Genomic DNA, 21,900 nt, shown 5'->3' on the forward strand with positions numbered 1-21,900 from the left:
TTTGGATTTTTACTCTTGTTTCTATTTTACATGGAAAATACTCAGCTATACAATTGAGGGAAATTTTCATATTGATATTTTTCATGTTCAGTAAAACAGAAAATTCAGCATTTTTCATTTGAAGAATTTATTTTAAAACATGCAAGGCAATAAGCCATATATTTTTTGCCATTCTAAATTATTTTACTTGAGTGCACACAAGTTATTTCATAGTAGCTTTATAATAATAGCTGCCTATTATAAATTTCTATGGCGGGTTTTAAAGTCCTGGGGTTTCACAGACACCGATGTAGTAATTAGAAAATCAGATTACACATTTAAAATTGTGTGAGTTCGTTTTCTCTGTGGGCATTAATTGGTGTCCAAGTAGTTGTCTTCCCAAATATTTTCCATCTAATTATTTAACAAATACAATTTTTGCTATGCATATATTTTATTGGGTACCTTAAAATACATTCCTAATGGAGAAATTTGGTGAGTTCACACGATAGAATGTTATTCAACAGTCAAAACAAATGAACCGTGATTATGCGGAGTGATGTAGACGAGTGTTAGCAATATCATATTGAGTGAAAAGAGTATGTCCAAAAAGAGATTACATAAAATAATAGTCTTTTTTAGACATTTAAAAACAACAAAAATTAAGTATTTTTCCTTTTAGGAAACATAAGATAAAGCTATATTTAACAATAGCACAAGCACGGGATTGATAAACCGAGGATTTAGGATAGCGATAACCTTAGCTAGGAAGACACAAGGAGAGAGGGTTGAAGGAGGAGTAGGTAGATACAAGTTACTGTCGGTTTTCTAGTTCCTGTGTTTATAAGTGCATATGATAAACAAATATGTCTATACAATAACAAACCACACGTGCACCAGTGAGGAGCATGTATCATGAACCAAGGATTATGATTAGTTGAGTTCAGGCACCTGAGATGAGTTAAACTAAAAAAGACATGCTGTGCAAGAATTGAGCATGTACATATTTATTAAAGCTAGTATTGGCAATGCTAATATTGGCAAACATGTATATATTTATTAAAGCTAATATTGGCAAATATTTATTAAGGCTAATATTGGCAAATGTTTATTAAAGCTAATATTGGCAAATGACTTGGACAATTGCTTCTGTGTTCAAACGTGTTAACATTTTTGTTATTTAGTGTAAAGATTTTAGCCTAGAAAATGCCCACTGGCAAAACTAATGGTATTCAACAACTGTTGTGACACCATTTGGTAATTTTATAACTATAGGTATCATTTTACACAGTGAAACCTGTGAGACTGGAACTCGACGGGACTGCCTTGTTTTTCTGGGTCTCGAGTTATCCACCTTTGTCAGGGTACAGTCTTACACTTTTCTGTTGATCTCTGTTAGTGGGAAATATTTGAGTTTCCATTCTCTGACAGGTTTCCACTTTATACAGGTTCTGGCTTTAGCAGGTTTTACTGTAGTAAATCTTACATATTCTTGTCTGTGAAACTTTGCTTCCTCTACACAGGAGTTTCACAATCTATAATAAATACACACATGACACAGTCAGTGAGGGTGGTTCTATCAGTGAAACCCAGAGAGTGATATATATTTCTCTTTTTTGTGTGAGTTTACTTGGCCTTCTGTGTTCATTTTTTGGTAATATTTCATTGCAGATATGTAGACACATGCAGTCTTAACTTACCCTTTGCAATGATAATGTTAAATCAGATGAAATCCTTCTATTACCAGTAGGTCTTACCGTCAGTGTCTGAAGTGCCTAGTCCCTTCTTTTTGTTCATAAATGATGGTCTGGTTTAATACTGCAGAGCATTTTAAGCTAAGCATTTTGAGAGCAGCTTCTGCCTTTCTTTTTCTTGTGGCAGCGTGTTGCTAAAGCGCTTACAGAGACACTGGTACATCAAACAGGGCTTCTCCTTTATTTTCTTACATTGCTCTAGCTTTTGTTTGTTGTTGGTTTTTTGTTTTTTTTTTTAAACCGAAGCGTTTTGCTGAGATTCACTTAATGCATGCATGTATTCAGACATGAGTATCCATTTCTCACCAGTTGGTATGGTGCAGTGCTCAGCCTCACCTAGTTTTAGAATGTTTGCTCTGCTTGGTTGCCATTGATGTGTGTGTGTTCTTTTTGTATATAGGTCCTATGCACAGTCAGTTGGAATCCCTGAGTGACTCTTGGGCTCGCCTGAAACATAGCAGAGACTGGTTATACAACTCTTATTCCTTTGAGTCTGATTTTGATCTTACCAAGTCTTTGGGAGTTCACACACTGATTGAAAATGTTGTAAGCTTCGTGAGTGGAGATGTGGGGAATGCCCCAGGTTTTAAAGAGCCAGAGGAAAGTATGTCTACAAGCCCCCAGGCCTCCATCATTGCAATGGAACAGCAACAGCTAAGGGCAGAAGTAAGTCTTTTATATTTACTCCTTGTGAGGGACTCTGGAGACTTAAGTGGAACCACTGAATACAATTCTGGGAAAACCTTCTCCTTTTCTTTTTCCCTTGCCTGCCTCTTTCTTTCACCTGAGCTTTCTGATGTTGATTTGTTAATTAAAACAGCATAGTATTTTGTTTGAATTGGACGGAAGTGCATTTTTCTTTATTGCCTCTCTCAGAATACGATACTCTAGTCACAAGTCTTATTTTATCTCCTAGAAACTAGGGCGACAGTGGCTGGATGGTCACAGGGGTCTGCTTCTCAGAGTCCCCACTTTTGACCCATTTGTCTCAGTTTAAAAGGACTAGATTAGAGCACCACAGTAATAATCATTACAGGCAAGACCCACTGATGAATGCTGAAATTAGTGGGTAAAACTTTAAGGAGAAACAGGATGTTTGCACAGCCTCAAAGTATCTTTCCCAAGATATTTTTTAATTATTGTGGTTTTAACATACCCACAAAACCTTTGATACTCCTCCTTCCGGGAGGTGGAGCTTAATTCCCCTCCCCTTGAGGGTGGGCTGGATTTAATGACTTACTTCTAACAATTAGAGTATGAACAGGGAAAAATTATAACTTTACATTACAGGAACCTGGTAGGCATCACTTTAAACAAAGAATCAAGATTAATATCACCAGTGATAAGTCATGTTGATATCAGGTACCCTCTGATAGAGTGTGATAAGAAGGACACTCATCTCTGTGATATTCTTCCCCAAAATACATAACTCCAGTCCAATCGTGGGACAACATGAGTCAAACCCAAATTAAGGAATATTCTACAAAATACATGAACAGCTCTTCAGAAGTATCAAGGTCGTGAAAAACAAGGAAAGACTGAGAAATTATCACAGACTAAAGGAGGCTAAGGAGACACGACAATAAAGACATTGTGGTATCCTGGGTTGGATCCTGGAACAGAAAAGGGACATTACAGGAAAACTGGTAAAGTCCAGTTAAAGTCTGTGGTTTAGTTAGTAGTGCGTACCAATGTTAATTCCTTAGGTTTGATAAATTCACCGTGGTTTCATGAGATGTTGACATTAGGGGAAAGGTATACAGGAGCTCTCTGTACCATCTTTACAACTCTTCTGTAAATCTAAAATTATTTCAAAATAAAAAGTTAAAAAAAAAAAAACAGGGATAGGCTGATAGACTGCAGTGGTAGGCAGTGTCTTCTTGGGGAAGATGGGCTAGAAGCTCAAGAGAACCACAGAGAAGCACTCCCTCTAATCCTTGATTACTCATGCTGTATAACTTTACTGTAAATAAAGGAAGTGATAACAATGCTACCTTATAGTTTTGAAACCTTCACATTCATCTCCTCATGAGCTTCACAGTAGTAACTCTGTGTAGGTTAGATAAAGTACTGTTAGCCTCATTTTACACGTGGTGTAATCAAGACTCGGAAAGTTAAATGACTTTCCCAGGGCCACACAGGAGATGGAAGAGTCTGGTCTTGAAACCATGTCTCCTACATCCAAATCTCCATCTTTTCCCTTTGTACTGTGTAGCCTCTTTTATATACTGAAGTATTTTGCTTATAGAGTTTGTAGATAAATTTTGATTAAAAAAAAAAAAAAAGTAGTAAAATGAATGCTTATCTTAAAACCAAGTAGATTCCTAGGAAATGTCAGAATTTCCTGCTTGTTAAATAGTAGTACATTGTCTGTGACAGAGTTTCTTTGTGTCTAAGTTCAATGAAGAACTCTAAAAGATGTTTCTTTTACTTTTTCTCAAGCTTCGCTTAGAGGCACTTCACCAGATCCTTGTTCTGTTGTCTGGAATGGAGGAAAAAGGTAGTGTCTCTCTGGCAGGAAGCAGGTCAAGCTCAGACTTCCAGTCAACCACACTGCTCACGTCTGTGAGGCTACAGTTTCTAGCAGGGTGCTTTGGGTTAGGCACTGTTGGACATGCAGGAGCCAAAGGAGAAAGTGGTCGATTGCATCATTATCAGGTAGGTGACAGACCTGTCTTATGCGGATGATATCTTCCAGTATATTCAGATTTTAGCTGACGCTTGGCAAAACCAGTGTATAATGCTAAGCTGTTTGATGTTTAAGATTGAGGTTTAAATATGTAAACCAACCAAAACCCAAATCCCGACTCAGAGCAACCCTATAGGACAGAGTAGAACTGTCCCATATGGTTTCTAAGGAGTCCCTGGTGGGTCTGAACTGCTAACCTTTTGGTTAGCAGCCATAGCTCTTAACTACTACGCCACCAAGGTTTTCTTAAATATGTAAAGACTTTTAAATTATCTTTTTAGGACATCTCATTGGTTTAGTTTCCTAATTAGTACGACTGGGATTAGGTGAGCCCTGGTACTGTTGTACTTTTAGATTCTGTGCTAGCTCGGTTTTAGTAACCCTTAGCCCAATGTGATACAGGCAGATCTAAGTTAGAATAGGGGTTGGAGTTTGGGAGGATGAGTTTCAAGGGTTTATATTTGATCATTTTGCCTAGTTTCTCTGATTCCTTTCATAATTTTTTTTTAAAAAGCATTGTCTTTTCATCATCCGATGTCTCCCATATTTAGAAAGGAAACATTACTTTGTAGGGAAGGAGAAAGATTATATAGAATTAAGAGTTACCAAGCATTTGAAAACAAGCTTGTTTAAAACTTTCACAGCTGTGAAATGCACTAGATAATTAAAAACCAGCATAGGGCTCTAGCATAAACTAGGGATAAAATGATATTCTGTCTTTTGAGCAAGGAGGTTTTATCGTTGCTCATAGAAAAAGTGAATCTTTATGTATAATCCAGGATGGGATCAGAGCAGCTAAGAGAAATATTCAGATTGAAATCCAGGTGGCTGTGCATAAGATTTATCAGCAGTTGTCTGCTACCCTGGAGAGAGCCCTACAAGCAAACAAACATCATATTGGTGAGTAACTTCCTTGCCAATCCAAGATGAATGTTGTGTTTTGGTCAGAAGTTATGCTAGGTAGTTGCATTCTCTACCTCGTGTTAATGTTAATAGATGAAATAAATATTTGAAAATGTGATAGCATTTTGTATTACTGTTTATATTTTGGAAAATTATTTATTTTTGTAAATGTTTTGTTTACATCAAAGAAGATTCTCAGCTGGCTCTCTCTCTCTTTTTTTCTAGAAGCCCAGCAGCGTCTACTTTTGGTTACTGTTTTTGCCCTGAGTGTCCATTATCAACCAGTCGATGTTTCTCTGGCAATTTCCACTGGTCTGCTAAACGTACTGTCGCAGTTATGTGGCACAGACACCATGCTAGGACAGCCTCTGCAGTTGTTGCCGAAAACGGGTGTTTCCCAGCTTAGCACAGCTTTGAAAGTGGCCAGTACAAGACTGCTCCAGATTCTTGCCATCACTACAGGGTGAGCATTGTAGCTGTTTTGGTAGAACTCTATGGGGCCTGTTCTCTCTACATTTTAGTAATATCTGTCTCCCTTTATTACCTACTTCCTGCGTTTCAAGTAACATTTATCCTGTGCAACCTCGCCACTTATTTTTTCCCTTTTGTTTCATGTAGGACCTATGCTGATAAACTGAGCCCCAAGGTAGTTCAGTCCTTGTTGGATCTGCTGTGTAGTCAGTTGAAGAATTTGTTGTCCCAAGCTGGTGTACTACTTATGGCCTCCTTTGGAGAAGTGGAAGGAGAAGAGGGAGAAGAAGAAGAAAGAAAAGTTGACTCTAGTGGAGAAACTGAGAAGAGAGATTTCAGAGGTATCATTAAACTCTTTATCATTATTTACGAGCATTATAGAACCCACATTGTGTATGTATCACTAGAATGTAGACTTCTTTCCATTGTAAGGATTTGTATTTGCCGTTGGTTTGCAAACCCCTTTTTTCTCCAAATATGTATGATTTAGATGAGCTTCTGACCCTGCCTCCTCACCTTAGAAAGAGTGTGCCAGCCCTGATGCTGTGGCTGTCCTGCTCACTCTAGGTTCAGCTTCTTGGCATCCTGGCTCTAGGACCTAGAGTCCAGGTGACTGATTCCCCAGGTTATTGCCTGAATGCCTAGGGGGAGGTCAGGTGTTCTCTTAGCATAGGACCCTGACAAGCCATCTCTAACCACAGCCCTGGCCCACGTGTTCCCCCAGGACCAGAGGTTTTGATTTTGGGGAACTGGGTTTTAATTAGAGGGGCTGGACTTGCTCCTGTGCTGCTGTGTTCCCTAGTCACTAATTAATTCTTCATTATATTTTGCGGTCATAACTTTTGGTTGTTGTAATATGATCATCTGCTCACAGCTTAAAAAATTACAGTGAGCGTTATTTCAGTAGAACTTAATACTTGAACAGCAGAACTACTACATATGTCTGTCACATCATTAAAGAAATAAAGGTCTTAAAATTATCACCTATTCAAAATATATTGTGACTCTACAGTGTCCCATTATCATAGTAAACCCTGGGAGCCCTTGAATCTCTTCTGGAGATTCAAGGTAGATGGTAGATGGAGGAAGAAAGCAAGTTATTTGAGCTCTCTATGCTCCAGTCCCTTCGTCTATAAAATAAGGGTAATAGCAGGACCAACCTTCTAAGGTTGTTGTGAGGATTAAATAATACACGTAAAGCTCATAGTGAGGGCTCAGTGAGTGTTCATATTAATATCAAAATAATGTAATAAATACATTAAAATAATATTAATATTTTTGTTGATAGGTGGGTGGATGAATTAAAAAAAAAAAAAAAAAAAGGAAATACCTGGTTGATACAAAGTTGGTAAAGCCTTTTCCCTGAACTCAGGGACCTTCTAGGGCAATGAAGGAGGCAGACATGTAAACAGATAACTACAGTGTCATCTAAGAAGAAATATCTAGATCTCCTTAGTCCCAATCTGGCAGATGTGTGAGGGCTAGCTTTTCAGTTTCAGAGATTGAAACAGTAGCAAATTCATTTTCTCTGTTTGTATACAGAGTATGATCTTTATACAAAAGACATGAGCAGACCCAGAAGATATGATCCATAAAAGTGAGCATTTAATGCTGCCTCCCGTTTTCCCTGTAGGCCCATTGGGGGAACAAAGGGTTGTTGAGGTGACAGTTTCTCACCGCGCTGTGCCAGGTACTGCTCATATGGACAGCAGGAAGGCGGTCGTAGAGTTACTTGTCAGCCCGTAGGTCCCCAAGAAAACTGGATCCTTCCTTTCCAGTAAAGGGAGAAACAGTCTTGTGAATGAATCTCAGCAGGAACAACAGACAGCAGACCAAGTCCGCATCTGTTCCCCTCAGGTTATCCTGGAGAGAGGACCACTGAACCCTCTCTATTTATGGGCATAGCTGAGACTGATACTGACTCTTATCAGCAGTGGCCAGGCATTCAGAGGCAGACTTCCCAGGTATTAATAACTCCCCAACCTTCCTAAAATACTTAATTAAAAGGAAGTTATACCCTTAATTTTAAAGGTAGTATTGATACAGAAACACAAACTATTTCAAGTTGTATCTATCAACTTTGTAGTTGAGGCCTCCAGTCTTTAATTAATTTAGTATCTTGTTACAGAAATATTTGCTGAAGGTTGGGGGGAAGATGCAGGCCCTCATAAAAGGGATTTTCCCAGGTAGCGCTGCCAAGATAGAAGGTTTCATAGAAGAGGCAGCTTTTGAACTGGATCTTGAAGGAACGTATAGGAACAAGGTTGGAGTGAGATACGTGGGTACACAGGGCTGGCTGAAATTTGATATTCTTCAGATTATGATTGTAAAAGTATTTGCATAGCATTTAAGTAAAGAAGAGGTGGAGTCCTGTGGGGAGGAAAGGGGGAGAAGTTCTTAGCTTTTTCTCTAATTGTCCTACCAATTTAATTCTGTCACAGACTTGCCTACCTCTTTCAGCAAACAAAGCCCTCCAGTCTAAATGCACCCTCCTATAAAGATAAATATTGTTGTTTTTAGGTGTTGTTGGGTCAATTCTGACTCATAGTGATCGCATGTGACAGAATAGAACTGCTGCATAGGGTTTTCTCGGCTGTAATCTTTATAGAAGCAGTAAAGGAAAAAAAAAAAATGGATAAAACCAAATAGAAGTCTTCTTAAAACCAAACAATAGTTTAGCTTAACTAGTAAAAAAAAGTCTGCCTTAAGCATTATGCTATTTTAAAAACTATATGAGATCAAAGTGACAAAAGCAACTTGAATGATTAGATAGGAACCTTAGGGGGCAGTGTGTTTATGTTAATAGGGGATGAACAACCCAGAAAACGGGGTGAGAATGATTGCACAACTTGAAATCAATGTCACTGAATTGTACATGCAGAAACTGTCGAATTGGTGTGTGTTTTGCTGTGTACACACACATTATACTAGCATGTTCACTATTTCTGTATACAGAAATAAAAGATGTTTTAAATTTGGCTTTATTTTCCAACCTTCCCCCATTCTCTTCTTTTTCAAAACTCAGTAACTTAGTGACAACCTAGATGTTGAATCAGGCTTGTGCTTACTGCAATGTAGATGCAAATTATCTGATATACGACTGTTTGCTGCTGGCTTTTGATTGTCACGTAAACTTGTCTCTTCACTCTTCAGCTGCTCTCAGGAAACAACACGCAGCAGAACTACATCTGGGGGATTTTTTAGTTTTTCTTCGCAGAGTTGTGTCTTCAAAAGCAATTCAGTCAAAAATGGCTTCCCCAAAGTGGACAGAGGTGCTTTTAAATATAGCATCTCAGAAGTGTTCTTCAGGTAATCATCCTTACCTTTTATTTTAGAGTGGTTTTGCACATCACTTGTTTTAGTTATAATGCCAGATGTTAGCCCCATTGAACACTTGGCCTTAATTTCAAGACTTGATTTTTTTCTGAGTACTTATTTGATCAAAAGAAAATTCTAATTTCAGGAGTAAAAATTGATAGGAATCAATAAAAGAAACTGAGGCTCAGAGAAGTAAGGTGACCAAGGCCACATAGCTCAGCAGACCTTTAAATACGTCTGTCCGTGTCTAAAGCGCAGGCTTAGCACACTTACTGCATTGGAGAAGATCTGTTTAAATGTGAGAATTTACCACAGGTTTTGACTTTGCTTCCTTGATTATCGGGATGCAGACTGAATTTGTCCATTCTCTCCTCTCCTGATGTGACTTCTATTGCCGTGATCGTGGCTTCTGATTGGGGTGATGTATGGAATGTGATAGTTCTATATCCTGGTTCTTAGCCTGCTTGTGTAGATTGCTGTCAGTCCTTTCCTAGTCTGTTCAAATCTGCTAAAATGTAACAGTCTTCCCTGGTACATGTTATTTTATGTGTATACTTTCTCAGTTTACTTCAGTTTTTTAAAATTAGTATAACTTGCAATAACTTTAATTCCCCTTTAATAAGATGAGGCTTATTTAACATTGGTTATGTTTTTAGAGCATAAAGAAAAATCAGATGTCATTTATTTTCAACTGGTTTTATTCTATTAATGAGTATTTAAAAGAAGAGCAATTTATGCATCAATACCCAATCTCTGGCTTTGTTGCCTTTAGAAAAGGACACATGGCTTACTGGCCATTAGCCCTGAGGATCTCTGAGTCAGTCAGGACACAGTCAGGGGAGGCAGTAAGTGTGATAAGCTTGAGCTTTAGAGACGGACAGACGTATTTAAAGGTCTGCTGAGCAATGTGGCCTTGGTCACCTTACTTCTCTGAGCCTCAGTTTCTTTTTCAGTAAAATGGGGATACCATTCTGGATTTGTGGAATTAACACGTATAAAATTAATAGCACAGTACTTGGCACCAAAAATCCATCACCCTTGAGTCGATTCCGAGTCATAGGCACCCTATAGGACAGAGTAGAACTGCTCCATAGGGTTTCCAGGGAGCAGCTGGTAGATGCGAACTGCCAACCTTTTGGTTAGTAGCCGAGCTTTTAACCACCAGCACAGGTAGTTATTATAGTACTTTTTTTATTATAAAAAAAGAGCCAAAACCAAACCCAGTGCCGCTGAGTTGATTCCAACTCATAGTGACCCTATAGGACAGAGTAGAACTGCCCTATAGTTTCCAAGGAGCGCCTGGTGGATTCGAACTGCTGACCCTTTGGTTAGCAGCTGTAGCACTTAACCACTACGCCACCAGGGTTTCCTTTTTTATTATACATACCAAAAAACTGAGGCATAAACACAAATATTCCTAAACAATAATGGATACAGGATTATTTCAGAATTTTTGTGGTAATAGGTTGAAATGAAGCCCATTCCACCCACAAATGGTCAGCAGCCTCAGGGATTTTTTTTGAGAGGTTTATTTTAACTTTGAATTTAATCACATTGGTAATAAGAAATGTCTTTTTCCCTCAGGTATTCCTCTAGTTGGTAACTTAAGAACAAGACTCCTTGCACTTCATGTCCTCGAAGCTGTGCTGCCAGCTTGTGAGTCTGGCGTAGAAGACGATCAGATGGCCCAGGTTTCTGTTTTTAAAGTTGTTCAGAGCTGTTTCTCACACCTATCACATGATTCACCCCAAATCTAAACTTACAGAGTCTTCGGTTGTAAAATGTGCCACATATTCAGTAGCATAACTTCTGTTTCTGAGATTGCTTTATTATCCTGCCCCCAGGCAAGGGGAAAGAAAAATTAAGTTATGGGGTGTGAGGGGTGGAGGCATAGGGGATACTTACAAGGTCAGAAGAAAAGGAACATCTATGGGGTTTCTTACTAGGCTTGGGTGTCTCTAGAGGGATATGTGAGGCTGTGTGGCCTGATCACAGGTCCATATAGTAAGGCAACATGAGGGCAATGGAACTGCTTCCTAGTGGGTCAGTGTTCTTTCTAAAGATGTTTAACTTTAACCACAAACGGCAACTAACAGTTATATAATCAAACTTAACATGTGACCTAATATTACAGTTTTATGATTTATCTTTTCTAAAAGTACTTAAAACTACTCTTTTCAAATTGCATCATCCTTTTTCCTTTCAATAAAACAGGTTGTGGAACGTTTATTTTCCCTTCTATCAGATTGTATGTGGGAGACACCCATTGCTCAGGCCAAACATGCTATTCAGATAAAGGAAAAAGAGCAAGATATAAAATTACAGGTAATTGATTCTTCCAAAGAGGTAATTTTAAACAGTACAAGTGAATATCCTGTCACCTGTTTCTGGATCCCCTCTCTGAGGGACCTTCCTCTGTCAGTTATTCCATCTGGTCTTTCTGCACTGTCCGCCTGTCCTTCTCTCGGCTTAGAAACATGCTGTTTTTCACCGCCGCTCTCCCAAATCCCTTTTTTATCTCTGAAGCCTTCTCTATTTTCTCTCTTGTCTTTTACTACTAAGCATCTCAAAACAGTAATCTACACATTTCAGCTACTTCCTTACTTCTCATTCTCTTTCCAATCCAACAGTTTATCTTCCATCAAGGCACCAAAATTAAATGACAAAGATAAGTGTTAATTGCTAAATATTGTGTACACTTTTTTGTCTGTATCTTACTTGACTGCTAGGAACTCTAGCCTACTGTGGTTTTCAAAACACTACCTTTGCCTACATTTCTGTATGTGTCCTCTCCCAAGCCTTGATTTCCTCTGGAGTAAATGCTTGTTTGGTGCTACCTTCTCCATTCCTCCATCCCAAATCATTGGTGTTCCTCAGCGTTCTCTCATAAGCTTTTCTAGCAGTGTCATCCATATCAATAACCATTTTCACCTACGTGTGGGTGCCTTCCAAACTTACATGCCAACCCAGGTTTCACTCCCTTAAACCTTTCTCCTTTTCTTCCCATCTCATTCTTAGTTGGTGGCACCTGTTTTTCTAAATTTGAATTCCTGGGAATTCTAAACTCTCCTAACTTCCCCATTTATGTAGTCCCTAGGTCCCATTGATTTTATGTCCTAAATATCTCTTGAATCCTTCCATCTGTCTACCTTAATTATTTTCTTGGCCTTCATGATTCCACACTTTTTCTAGTTTTCCTTCTACCTCAGTAACATGCCCTTTTCTTCTCATTCCCTTTCATTGGTGCTTCTTCGATCTAATCTCTTAAGTGCTGGGAGCATCCCAAGGCTGTGCCCTAAGAACCCTCACCCCATTCCTTCTCCTGCAACTAAGGAAGCCTTATTCACACCTGTATGTCATGACTATCAAATTTGTAATTCCAGTTCTGACCTTTTTCCTGAGTTCTAGTCTTATGTACCCATCTTCTGCTTATCTCAGCACTTGAATTATAGTCTACTAGGCATCTCATGCTTAGTATGTCAAAAATAGCATCCCTGGTTTCATCATATCCTGTTCTTTCCTCAGACTTTTTTCACCCTCCTAGTTAGTTAGTTTTTTTAGTTAGTTGATGTTGTTATTAGGTGCCATCAAGCCGGTTCCGACTCATAGCGACCCTGTGTACAACAGAACAAAACACTGTCCGGGCCTGCACCATCCTCATAATTGTTATGCTTGCGTCCATTGTTGCAGCCACTGTGTTAGTCCATCTGGTTGAGGGTCTTCCTCTTTTTTGCTGACCCTTTTCTTTACCAAGCATGATGTCCTTGTCCAGGGAGGGACTGATCCCTCCTGTTAACATGTCCAGAGTATGTTAGAGGTAGTCTTGCCATCCTTGCTTTTAAGGAGTATTCTGGTTGTATGTCTTCCAAGACAGATTTGGTCATTCTTCTGGCCAAACCAAAAAAAAAAAAAAAAACCAAACCCACTGCTGTCGAGTTGATTCCAACTCATAGCGACCCTGTAGGACAGAGTGGAACTGCCCCATAGAGTTTCCAACGACCGCCAGGGGGATTTGAACTGCCGACCTTTTGGTTAGCAGCTGTAGCACTTAACCACTATGCCACCAGTGTTTCCATTCTTCTGGCAGTCCATGGTATGTTCAGTATTCTTCACCAACACCACAATTCGAAGGCATCAGTTCTTCTTTGATCTCCCTTATTTCGTCGTTCAGCTTTTGCATGCATATGAGGCTATTGAAAACACCATGGCTTGGATCAGACATACCTTAGTCTTCAAGGTGACATCTTTGCTTTTCAACACTTTAGAGGTCTTTTGCAGCAGATTTGCCCAGTGCAATACATCTTTTGATTTCTTGACTGCTACCTCCATAGGCGTTGACTGTGGATCCAAGTAAAATGAAATCCTTGACAACTTCAATCTTTTCTCCGTTTATCATAATGCTGCTTATTGGTCCAATTGTGAGGATTTTTGTTTTCTTTATGTTGAGTCGTAATCCATACCGAAGGCTATGGTCTTTGATTTTCATCAGTAAGTGAAAGCAAGCAAGGTTGTGTCATCTGCATAATGCAGGTTGTTAATGAGTCTTCCTCCAATGCTGATGCTCCATTCTTTTTCATGTAGCCCAGCTTCTCAGATCATTTGCTCAGCATACAGATTGAAAGGTATGGTCAAAGGATACAAACCTGACGTACACCTTTCCTGACTTTAAGTCATACAGTATCCACTTGTTCTGTACAAACAACTGCCTCTTAATCTATGTATAGGTTCCTCATGAGCACAATTAAGTGTTTTGGAATTTCCATTCGTTGCAGTGTTATCCATAATTTGTTATGATCCAAGCAGTTGAATACCTTTACGTAGTCAATAAAATACAGGTAAACATCTTTCTGGTACTCCCACTTTCAGCCAGGATCCATCTGACATCAGCAGTGATATCCCTGGTTTCACGTCCTCTTTGGAATCTGGCTTGAATTTCTGGCAGCTCTCTGTCTATGTACTGCTGCCAGTGCTAGTTAGTTACTCAAGTGAAAAACCTAGGAGTCAACCTTGTGTCTTTTTTTGTATCGCCCCCCATTTTCTTTACTGTACCATCTTCTGTTGGCTCCTTTCTAAAACATAACTTGAATTTGCCCATCTCTTCACCTCCTCTGCCAGGACTCTATGCCAAGCCACTGTTATGTCTGGCCTGGACCATGAAATATCCTCCTAACTGGTCTCTTGGGTTCCATTCTTACCCCCTGTAGCTTATTCTCTACGCAGGATCCATAATGATCTTTTAAAACTGTAAATCAGAGAACGTTGGTTCCCTGCTTACTTAAAACTCTCCAAAGATCTCTCATCATTCTTGGGATAAAGTCTAGTACTCTTTGTTCTCTCCCCTTTGTTTACTACGCTTTCAGCAAGTAGCCTTCTCCCTGTAGTTGAACACACTAAGCTTGTTGCTTCCTTAGGGTTTTGCACTGATTGTTCCCTTTATCTGGTGTACTTCCCTCAGATATGCTTCTCAGAAGTTAACTTCTTCTTTTCAGGTATCAACTGAATTATCACCTCTTCAGAGAGTCCTTTCCTGATTACTCAGTCTAGAGTAGCTGCTACACACTCTTTATTATGTCCTAACCCAACCAAACCCATTGCCGTTGAGTCAAACCCTACTCATAGCAACCCTGTAGGACAGAGTCAAACTGCCCCATAAGGTTTCCAGGGAGCAGCTGGTGGATTCAAACTGCTGTCACTTTGGTTAGCAGCTGAGTTCTTAACCACCGCACCACCAGGGCTTCATTATTACATCACCTGCTTTAATTTCAACATAGCACTTAGGTTTTCTTGTTTATTTTATTTCTTCCTCTTTTAAAATAAAAGCTCTACAAAAGCAGGGACTTTTTCTATCTCTATCTTGTATGCTGCCAAATATATAGGAACTGGAACATAGTAGATGCTTAATAAATGCTCATTGAAAGACTGAAGGAATGAATTCAGGCCCTTACCATTTCTTTCCTGAACTCTTGCAGTAGTCTCCTGATTGGTCTCTCTGCCTTCATCCTGTACACCCCTGACAAAACGATGTTTATAAAACATAGATCTGATTACAGATTCCCTACATAAATCATTCTGTGTAGGCACTCCCTATTGTCTAGAGATTAAAGTTCAGACTTCATAATATGGTACCAAAGGCTTTCCAGGATTTTGTGCTGTCTTCACCTTCCAGGCTCACTTCAGTCAGTTTCATGCTCCAGACCTTCCGCATGGCTTGCTGTAACTCTAGATCCCTGAACTGTGTTCTGTCTTCTTGCCTTGGTACCTGTACACACTGCCCCAGATGCCTTTCTCTACCAGCTGCTTAATGCCTCCTCATCATTCAGGACTCAGCTCAGAAGTCACCCTCTTTGTCATGCTTTCCCTGTCCTTCCCAAGTGTGGTTAGACACTACACTTTTATAATTCTGCTATACCTATTATGTAACTTCTGTTATTCTTTTACTACAATACACCTACTCCTCCCTTATCTACTGTTTCGTTATTCCAACATTTCACATTTATGACAACAGTAAAAAATCTTCTGTTAAACTCTTTTGGAAGGTGGGCATGGTAGCAATGGCTGTGGAACATCCCTTCCCTTGAGGAGGGTCTCCAGGCAGCCTCTGAGAAGTGCCCATGCCTTCTGCCCCCTCCTCCTGGTGGGCTTGGTGTCCAGCTGCTGCCGGGGCTGACTTCCTCCGTGGCCAGGGCCTCTGGGTAGCGGTGCAGGCAGCACCAAGCCAGCAGGCACCTGTTCTTGGTTCCCAGCTCCTGTGCAGCCTGAGGCTTTGCAGCTCAAATTTGCTGTGGGGTGGGAAGGGAGGAAAGAGAAAGGCATCGGAGAGGGTGTTTAGAAGAAATGTGTGCGAGTTTAATGACATCCCAAAGTAAGCCAACTGAGCCTGAAGCCTCCACCTCGGTGATGCCTGGTGTGTGCAGCCAGGCTCTCAGCGCAATTGCAGGAAGCCCTGAGCCTGCGTGAGTCACCAGACCTGGAGGGCAGAGCAGGCTCCTGGATTGTGAATTCAGGGCTTGCAGGGGTGGGAGTGGAGCCCTATAGGTGGCTCTGTGAGGGAAGGTCTGACCCAGCACAGGAGGAAGGTGAAATGGTTAAGCTGTGGGCCCTCCAGTCACACAACCCAGCTTTATCCAGCTTTGTTTTCTGCAGAGGAATACTCTATAGCCAGACTCATCACAGTGTCGAGCACATCAGTAAATCTTAACCGTTACTATTTCTATGATAGTATTTTCTAAATAAAAAAAAAAATTGGACAAATAGAATGGTCTGAAAACAGGAAAAAAAAAAAATCCTCCGTTTTCACGTAACACCTATTTTCATGAAACGACCTGGTCTCTAGAACCTGACCATGTCAGTAAGTGAGGAGTGTGTGTACTGTTATCATTTATTTACTTATTTCTGTGTCCCTTAATTGGACTATAAGCCCTGTGCAGGCAGGGTCCATGCTCTGTTTATCAATGTGTTCCCATTGCCTTGTACAGTAACTAGTACATAAAACCAAAAACCAGTTGCCTTTGTATTGACTCCAACTCGTGGCGACCTCTTGTGTGTTAGAGTAGAACTGTGCTCCATAGGGTTTTCAATGATTGATTTTTTTGGAAGTAGATTACCAGGTCTTTCTTCTGAGGTGCCTCTGGATAGACTCAAACTTCCAACCTTTTGTTTAGCAGCCAAGCATGTTAACCGTTTGGAGCACTTGTACATAGTGGGTACTTAATAAATATTTGTGGAATAAAACCTAGGAGTCGGAGAACATATGTATCACTGGAGAGCTGGGTATCTCCAGAATACTGACCCATCTTCCTTTCTGGCAGAAGCAGGGAGAGTTGGAGGAAGAAGATGAGAATCTTCCTATACAAGAAGTATCATTTGACCCAGAGAAAGCTCAGTGTTGCATCGTGGAGAATGGGCAGATTTTAACTCATGGCAGTGGAGGAAAAGGATATGGATTGGCATCAACTGGAGTAACTTCTGGGTGTTATCAGTGGAAGGTGAGTAGAATTCCAAGTACTTTTTTGAGTATTTGCCTTTTAGTCTTTTTTCCCCAGGTTTTATTTTAAAAAAAGTGTGGAAATACTAAAAAACATACATATATTATTTGCAGTGTTCTACCATCACGTATGATGTTAACATATATGGAAACTGAGTGAAGGGTATACAGGAACTCTGTACTATTTGTGTAACTCTTCTGTAAGGCTAAAGTTACCAAAAAATGAACAGCTGAAAAATCACGTTATGTCCCTCACATGAGGGGTCACACAGAGCACGCTCTTCCCTCAACAATGAAAATGCAGCAGCTCGCTTTTCCCTAGGGAAGTCCATTCGAGACTCAGTCCCCACGGTTTTGAGTGGGGGCTGGTCACGTTAGTCCCCTCTGGCTAGCATGTACCAAAATTTTAGATTCCAGGAGCAAAGCAGGTATTCACCATAAACCACACTGTTTGTACAAACAGTCTAGGCACAATGAGCCACCCTGATCAGTTAGGGAAAGTTTATGGCAATGTAGGGAACCGTTTACCAGTTAAATTCCCAGGTAATAGCCAGGGGCCAACGTTACAAACATACCTTTCACAGAATAGCAGTCTCAGACCTGCTGTGTTAACTTTTTTCTCACCGGAAGTATACATATAGAAAAATCTGTACATAAAGAATGGAAGCTTTTTATTAGTAGCCTTCTGGACTAGACACCCTTCCTCGGCTTCATAAGTTGTGAACTAAAATTGCTTATTTTAATATGTTACAGTTATTCAAAGGTTTTTTTTTAAATGTTGTACAAGGTAAAGAATAACTTTGTCTTAAAATCATTACAAATTGATGAAATTATTTTATTTTCACTCAGGCTAAGAATAAACTTACCATGTTCCCGTAAATGCATAAGTATTAATTACAAACACATTCTGCAGTATTGGTTATTATTAGTTAATAGTATGTAAGCAGGGTTTTTGAAGATTAATGAACATTACCACTTTTATTTTAGTTTTACATTGTGAAAGAAAACAGAGGTAATGAAGGCACATGTGTTGGAGTTTCTCGCTGGCCGGTCCATGACTTTAACCACCGCACTACCTCGGACATGTGGCTGTATAGGGCCTACAGTGGTAACCTCTACCATAATGGAGAACAGACTCTGACATTGTCCAGCTTTACTCAAGGAGATTTCATTACCTGTGTGTTAGACATGGAAGCCAGGACCATTTCCTTTGGGAAAAATGGAGAGGTACTGAAACCCATTCACAAGCACCTCATATTTTCTGTTTTTATTTATAGTTAATCAAGTTCTGGTTATTTATAGATTACTCACTCTCCTCTGCTTTTTCTCTAATATGTTTTGGTTCTTATATCAGCACCAAACAAACCACAGAAAGGAAAGATAGTAAAATTTCAGCAAGATTGTTGACTTGGATGAAAAAATGAGGGTCGTTTCTTATTTTCGGAATTTTCTTGTTTAGCAAGATTAATTGAGACTTAGTAACTTTTACTCTGTCTCATGAGAGCTTTGAATTTTACTGTTGTTGAATATTATCAGTTTTTAAAAATTTTTGTTTCTTTTTACTTTTTGTCACTTCTGCCACACTGTAGGAACCCAAGCTAGCTTTTGAAGATGTGGATGCAGCCGAGTTGTACCCTTGTGTGATGTTCTATAGTAGCAACCCAGGGGAAAAGGTAATGAAACCTCAAGTCTGTATACTTAAAGGATATTTGTTATTTTTATTAGTATTGGCTAGCATGTTAGACTATGAGTCGGAATCGACTCGAGGACACTGGGTGGGTTAGCATGTTAGAACTTGTAAATATCACAAACTGTTTCTACCATTAGAAGTACCTGATTCCAGTAATTTACTCTTCTAGAAGAAGGTTAGATATTTTTAGAAGTTACCTTTGCTCTTTAGTAAGGCATTATTTGATATTCTGGCATTTCAAATATAGAGAGTCAACTTTCAAACATGGGTGTTATTATAGGTATTGTAGGAAGTAGTTTAGAGGTAATCTGGTTCATTAGCATTTATGCACATGAGAGAGGAATCTAAAAATTATCTTAAATGTTCATATACCATTAGCCGAATCATGGAAGTCTATTCCAGAGGACCATATGGCTTCTAACTTCTGGTACATCTGTAACATTTGCTCACACCTTGTTGGCAGCCGTTTGATACAACACACATATAGTAGGAGTATGAACAGGAGTTCAGCATGTGCTAGAATTTATAGTGACTAATAATTTAGGCAGGAGCCCTGGTAGCATAACAGTTTAGTGTTCATCTGCTAACCGAATGATTGGCAGTTCTAACCCACCCAGAAGCTCTGCAGGAGAAAGACCTGGTGATCTGCTTCTGTAAAGATTTCGACCTAAGAAACCCTATGGGGCAGTTCTACTCTCACATGGGGTCGTTATGAGTCGGAACCTACTTGCCGGCACCTAACAACAACAACAGTATTTTAGGAGAACTATTAATATCACACATTTGCCCCCTTCTTTCCCGCAGGTGAAAATTTGTGATATGCAGATGCGTGGCACACCACGAGACTTACTTCCAGGAGATCCCATTTGTAGTCCAGTAGCTGCAGTCCTAGCTGAGGCCACTATTCAGCTTATCCGTATCCTTCACCGAACAGACCGTTGGACTTACTGCATCAACAAAAAAATGATGGAAAGGCTGCACAAAATTAAGATATGTATTAAAGAGTCAGGGCAGAAGCTAAAGAAAAGCCGCTCAGTTCAGAGCCGAGAGGAAAGTGAAGTGAAAGAGGAGAAGGAGAGCAAAGAGGAAGAGAAGGGCAAACACAGTAGGCACGGCCTCGCTGACCTCTCAGAGCCACAGCTGAGGACCCTTTGCACAGAGGTGTGGCCCGTGCTGGCAGTGATAGGAGGAGTTGATGCTGGTCTTAGAGTTGGAGGTCGATGTGTTCACAGGCAGACTGGGCGCCATGCCACGCTACTGGGAGTGGTCAAAGAAGGCAGCACGTCTGCCAAGGTCCAATGGGATGAAGCAGAAATCACCATCAGGTATGACCTGTGGAGTTACACTTTTAGCAAATGAATATTTAATGGTGAAATGGGCCATTACCTATAAAGAGTGAGTCATCATGTAAGTGAGCTGCCAGTTGACTTTCTGTAGTAATTTTTTTTTCATACAGTTGGATATTGGTACTGTGATTTCATAAAGGAGCATGTCCCAAACCTATGTCCCTTGGAATACTAGTAGTTTGTAAAATATTGACAGTCTTTGCTGTTTTGTTTTGTGAAGAAATGGTAAGTTCACTAATTTGGGTTTGACTAGGATTTTCCTTTCAACTTTTTGCATTTTTATCATCTCCATTACACACTGGGGTTAAAAAAAACCAGCCAGACAATGCAGATCTGCCAATTATGTTTTGTGGTAAGAGGGCTTTGAATGCAACATTTAAGCCACTAAAGTTGTTTTGGATTACTGTGGTTTTAAGTATTGCTTTGTCTTTTAACACACATTTTTCTCAACGTGTAACATTTTGGGTAGATATGAAAATTCAATGTATCTGACATAAACTCTTTGCTTAAAAGCATTTAGATATGTTTGCACTGAAATAGGATTTGTATGAAACAGAAACTTCATACATTTAAAAGGAAATATCTTAAGTCTCTCCATTGCAAAGGGAATTCACTTATCTAATGATTCTGTGTAATTGTACCATTTGGAAAAATGGATTTATTGATATTCAGGAACAATTCATTAACTGCCTAATGCAGTTTCTTTATAGTGTTAATATGATATGGAACATTATCTAAAACCGCGGTTGTTAGTGTTTATTTGGGGACAGTACAATTTTAGAATCTAATGAAAGCTATGGGCCCCCTCAGCTGAAAAATGTACATATGAAAAGTTTACATACAATTTCAGGGGTCCATGGACCCTACCTACCCTCACCCCTACCAAGCTAAGAAACCGATGAAAATTTTACAAAGTTACTTGAAAGTATCTATTCTTAGTCTTCTTTCGGAAAGGATTTATGATGCCTTACCAAGATACATGTAATACGGTAAATTAATTAATGAAGTTAAAATTAAAACAAGTAAGAAAGATGAGGCAAAGGGAAAATAAGATTAGGAAGGTAAAATGGAACCAGGATTTTATTAGTAAAACAAATGTGTGTCGCAAAACTTTGTACACTTGCTAAATTTTTTGTTTCATTTTGTTTAAGTGTACTATTTTTAAAACTTAAGGAAATTCTTGCCACGTCAGGAAATATGTGATTATGTTTTTATTTAAACTATAAATTAGAAGCATTAATGGGAGACTATAAAGTTAAATTCTTAATGAAACAGTCTTCTCTGTAAGGTTATAAGTGGCCATTACCAACATAATAAACTGGATTTATTACGCAGACTTTACAAATAGCTTAGATCAGTGATCAGCCAACTACTATCCACAGGCCAGCCTACTCAGCCACACCCATCCGTTTTGGTACGTTAGTGGCTGCTTTCATACCACAATGCAGAGCTGAGTAGTTACCACAGAGACTGTATGGCATGCAAGGTCTCAAATACGTACCAGCTGGTCTTTTACACTTAGTTTGCCAGCTCTTGGCTTAGGTTATGTGACAGTGAATATTCTCCTCTGAAAGCACGTGCACATCTCGTTGCATTTGCGTTTAGCATCCCATCTCCCGTTTCTCATTACAGACTCATTTTTCCCTCCGTTTGTAATGACTTCTGGTTTGTGTAAATTGTTTTCTGTACTGTGTACATGATGCATCTTATCGTGTCTGCATTATTTCCTGTACCTTCCTCTTGTCTATCCCTCACTTCTTCCTGTG

The 21,900-nt window shown here is 39.6% G+C and overlaps 1 protein-coding gene across 13 annotated transcripts in view; it reads left to right on the plus strand.

The window, feature by feature from the left end:
• The window catches only part of HERC1 (HECT and RLD domain containing E3 ubiquitin protein ligase family member 1), a 197,025-nt gene that overhangs the window by 120,866 nt on the left and 54,259 nt on the right, over positions 1-21,900 (plus strand). For 12 of the 13 annotated variants that reach the window (XR_010317426.1, XR_010317425.1, XM_064267422.1 and 9 more), the window contains 12 exons: positions 2,134-2,399; positions 4,176-4,391; positions 5,202-5,322; positions 5,551-5,788; positions 5,944-6,137; positions 8,950-9,105; positions 10,699-10,805; positions 11,329-11,439; positions 16,923-17,099; positions 18,086-18,325; positions 18,688-18,771; positions 19,593-20,113. Coding sequence is in view for 11 of the 13 variants with exons in the window: in XM_064267422.1 (XP_064123492.1) it covers positions 2,134-2,399; positions 4,176-4,391; positions 5,202-5,322; positions 5,551-5,788; positions 5,944-6,137; positions 8,950-9,105; positions 10,699-10,805; positions 11,329-11,439; positions 16,923-17,099; positions 18,086-18,325; positions 18,688-18,771; positions 19,593-20,113 (2,431 nt within the window). In the remaining 2 variants the exon portion in view is untranslated. The remainder of the gene's footprint in view (positions 1-2,133; positions 2,400-4,175; positions 4,392-5,201; positions 5,323-5,550; positions 5,789-5,943; positions 6,138-8,949; positions 9,106-10,698; positions 10,806-11,328; positions 11,440-16,922; positions 17,100-18,085; positions 18,326-18,687; positions 18,772-19,592; positions 20,114-21,900) is intronic. The other variant, XM_064267424.1, reaches the window with a different exon arrangement.

Source organism: Loxodonta africana, chromosome 13 (genome assembly GCF_030014295.1).
Source record: "Loxodonta africana isolate mLoxAfr1 chromosome 13, mLoxAfr1.hap2, whole genome shotgun sequence".
Classification (NCBI taxonomy): domain Eukaryota; kingdom Metazoa; phylum Chordata; class Mammalia; order Proboscidea; family Elephantidae; genus Loxodonta; species Loxodonta africana.